General features: G+C 34.0%; 1 protein-coding gene across 1 annotated transcript; it reads right to left on the bottom strand.

Moving 5' to 3' along the window:
• Positions 1-1,305: 1,305 nt before the first annotated feature.
• Positions 1,306-3,130, bottom strand: LOC149579979 (C4-beta,C20-epoxidase-like). The gene is made up of 3 exons (XM_089788228.1): positions 2,670-3,130; positions 2,079-2,403; positions 1,306-1,595 (listed from the first exon to the last, which is right to left on the bottom strand). The coding sequence occupies exons 1-3, from the start codon at positions 3,062-3,064 to the stop codon at positions 1,353-1,355; spliced, it is 963 nt and encodes a 320-aa protein (XP_089644354.1). The 5' UTR covers positions 3,065-3,130; the 3' UTR covers positions 1,306-1,352.
• Between the last annotated feature and the right edge of the window lie 421 nt (positions 3,131-3,551).

The following is a 3,551-nucleotide window of genomic DNA, read 5'->3' as shown; positions in this document are numbered from 1 at the left end:
AGGGTCACAATCATGATCCACCACAACAAAAGATCAGCAAGGGTGCATCCATCAGGATGACTTACAAAAGTCAAATGGGAGAGGCACTACATAATGAAGGCTAATCATATTTAATATCATAAGATTTTCATATTCAGTGTTAACTGAGTAACAGTGCATATACTCAGTATTAACCGAATGATTAAGTGCTAATCAAATTACAATAGTATTTCAGTATGAGCAAAATTTGATTTTGAATTGTATTGACATCCTAAGGGATCTTGGATTTGTTTTTGTGGTTACTGATTCACCCCTCCCCTCTTAGTTACTCCTCTTATATTTCCAACAAGAGGAAGTTAAAGCAAGGGACTAGACTCACATGTCACACTCCCCTCTCTTTAAGAAATGCAAGAACCACCACTCCCCTACTCATAAATAGGGAAAAAATAGAGCAACATAGCCCAAGAAGGGTATTGACCACATGAGAGAGGTGACATCTACCAAAAATAACACTATTATCCACTATTAAACCCCTAGAATGTAGAATGAATGTGTGCCAAACTAGAGGATACCAAGTAGGATAACAAAGTTTGAGCATCCTCCACCAATGTAGAAAAACCTTTGAACTAGGAACAATAAAAGCACATACATAAAAAATAGAAAAGGAAAAGTTGTTGATGAGAAGTACACAATTAGAAATAGGTAAGAGCATTACAATGACACAATGAGAGCCTCTATGGGGACAATGTAAATGAAGCATGTGGGCGAGAAGAAGGAAGCAAATGGGGGCCTCCACACACAACTACATAGAAGATGCCTACAACAATCCAAGAGGTCCAACTTTTACATCATCATTTGCATCCTCCTTTTTCACATCCTTCACTTGAAAACCATCCTTTGATGAGAACACAACTAGAAATAGGCAAAAGCATTGCAAAGGCACAATGAGAGACTCTACAAGAACAATGCAAATGAAACCTATGGGTGAGAAGAAGGAAGCAAATGGGGGCCTCCACACACAACTACATAGAAGATGCCTACATCAATCAAAGAGGTCAAACTTTTTCATGATCATTTGCATCCTCTCCATTTGCACATCCTTCACTTGAAAACCATCCTTTGCATACAAGATTAATGATATTTTCCTTTATTAACTTCCTCTCTTACAATGTAATTAATTATGTGAATACTGTGTATATTGTATGGCGAAAAAACTATATCATGTTTACTTATAATATCTTCTTATAATTAATAACACATAGACCCAACAAACTCATTTGGTATTGTCATATGTGAAAACAACATTCTAATGCAAAGTCCCAAACATTAAAAACAATGAAACCCATTTATTTAATTTTGATTAAGTTATTTTATTACAATCTAAAGTGTAAGGGAGTAACCATATTTGGTCCTACTTTCTTGAAATATGCGAGAGTATCTGCCTTTGTAACTACTTTGTATAGTAGTGGATGCTCTTCATCAATTGTCTCCTTTGGACAATGTATTTCAAATTCATCTGGTAAATCGAAAAAATAAGCCATTGACAACCTATTTTTATTTGACTTTCCATAAACTACATGATGTTCAGCACTTCGATATCTTCCATTACTCCACATCTACAACAATTTACACAAAACATAAATGTCACTTGAAATTCCAATAATATATTAAGTTTTAAAGCATACTATAGCATAATCTAATTAAATTGAGTCTTTAATAAAACTAATATTTATAATTAAAAAAAGAGCATATAAAGCTTTTATTATTATACTTATACAATCATTTTCTATATATCTATATAACTAAAATGATGGAGTTGGAAGAAAATTTGTTTTCCAATATAAACAAAATCGACCTAAATGCTGATACATTGTTATGGCATCAATCTAATAATCTAGGAACTAGTTATTTATGGTAAAAAAATACATATTAAAAAAATTGGCCCACATAGAGTCTTTTCTTAGGTGGATTATCTGGGCTTCTATGAAAGTATGTTAAATGAATGAATAAAAGTTTTTAATGACTTTCAGAAAATCCCAAAAAATGTTAAAAGAGAACATATGGTTGACTGCAAAAGAGAGGCATTTGAGAAAACCTACCTGTAAAATGTCACCAACGTTAACAACAAAAGATCCATGCAAAGGTTTACTATCCATCCATTTTCTTTCCTTAGTTCGGATCTGGAGACCCCCAACATCATCCTGATACAGTATTGTGAAAAAACTCATGTCTGTGTGAGCTTTTGAGATCATCTCCTTGTCCTTACACTTATCATAGTAATTCATCCTTACATTTCCAAAGGATCTCTCAAATATTTCTGTTGCAGACTTGCTGGATACATCCACACCCAGACTCCAAATAAGGAGCTTCAAAATCCTATGAGAAAGTTCTCTCATTTGTGCTCCATATGCATTCAACTCCTCGCTACACAAATAATATTAGAGATGGTATAAAATTTAGGATGCGGTTATCCTCCTTACAAATTGTATTATTGACTAAATTTCAAAAAAATGAAAACATAATGAAATTTTAAAAAAAAAATTAGCATTGATCTGTATATTTTGTAATCGAAAACAACAAATTTTTTGAAAATTTTTTGCTGCATTTATATTGTCTAGAGAGATTAGCCCGCACCTAAAAATCCTAGCACTGAGTTTATTAAAGTAGAAAAGTGAACAAAATATTATTACCAGAATGCAGGGTTTCCTTGTGGCCATAGTTTTGCAGAGATTTCTTCAACTGAGTTGGGCAGCAGGTGATCCCAAGGAAAGCTCATGCTCTCTGCAATGGAGTCATCTGCTACATCATCTACTACAAATGGGGCATACCCAGTGTTGAAAATGGGGAAAATGGCTCTTTTCTTGATTTCAGCAGGCAGTGCAAACATTTCACGAATCCTTTTATCCACTGCCTCAACCAGAGTTAGATCAACTCCATGGTTTATCACCCCGAAGAAACCCAACTCATGACAACCCTTCCTGAGCTCATTAAACTCTTGGGTTTCCAGCTGTTTTTTATCAATATTTTGTGAGGAAAAAAGAGAGAGATCAATAAGTGGAAGGTCAACTCCATTAATGGCCTCCATAGCTGCTATAAATCTGTTAGTAGAGATGGTTTATTTGAAGGTTGAGTGATTTAGCTGTATTGAATAAATGAAAGTCATAGGATTAGCTCCATGTTGAGGTAGGCAGGTGAGATAATTATGAGTGGTTGGAGTGGATCTTTAGATAATGATGGGCCATCCTTAAACATCACACACTAAGGAAGAAATTAAACTTGAAAAAAGAAGAAGTTAATTTTGACTATTTAACACATTTTGCTTAGAAATCAAACTTTAATATAGATTATTATGTTAGTTACAGCTACCCTACATATTTTATCATAATTATTAGGAAAAAAGTTACCTACTTCGATTGCAAAATCTGGCCTAGTCAAGTTGATATCATATAGAAGTGCTTATAATGTCAGATTTGACGTCACATTCGTAAGAAAAGGCAATTGAATGGATAGCCTTCTTAAAGAAATTCCCGAGCATTGGCTACAGTTTGTCAAAGAAGCTGATATTTTCGGGT

This window comes from Cupressus sempervirens, chromosome 1, assembly GCF_028749045.1.
Source record: "Cupressus sempervirens isolate cs-2001-9-10 chromosome 1, ASM2874904v1, whole genome shotgun sequence".
Lineage (NCBI taxonomy): Eukaryota > Viridiplantae > Streptophyta > Pinopsida > Cupressales > Cupressaceae > Cupressus > Cupressus sempervirens.
Note: the sequence above shows the minus strand (reverse complement) of the source record. Positions and strands in the feature narration are given on the sequence as shown.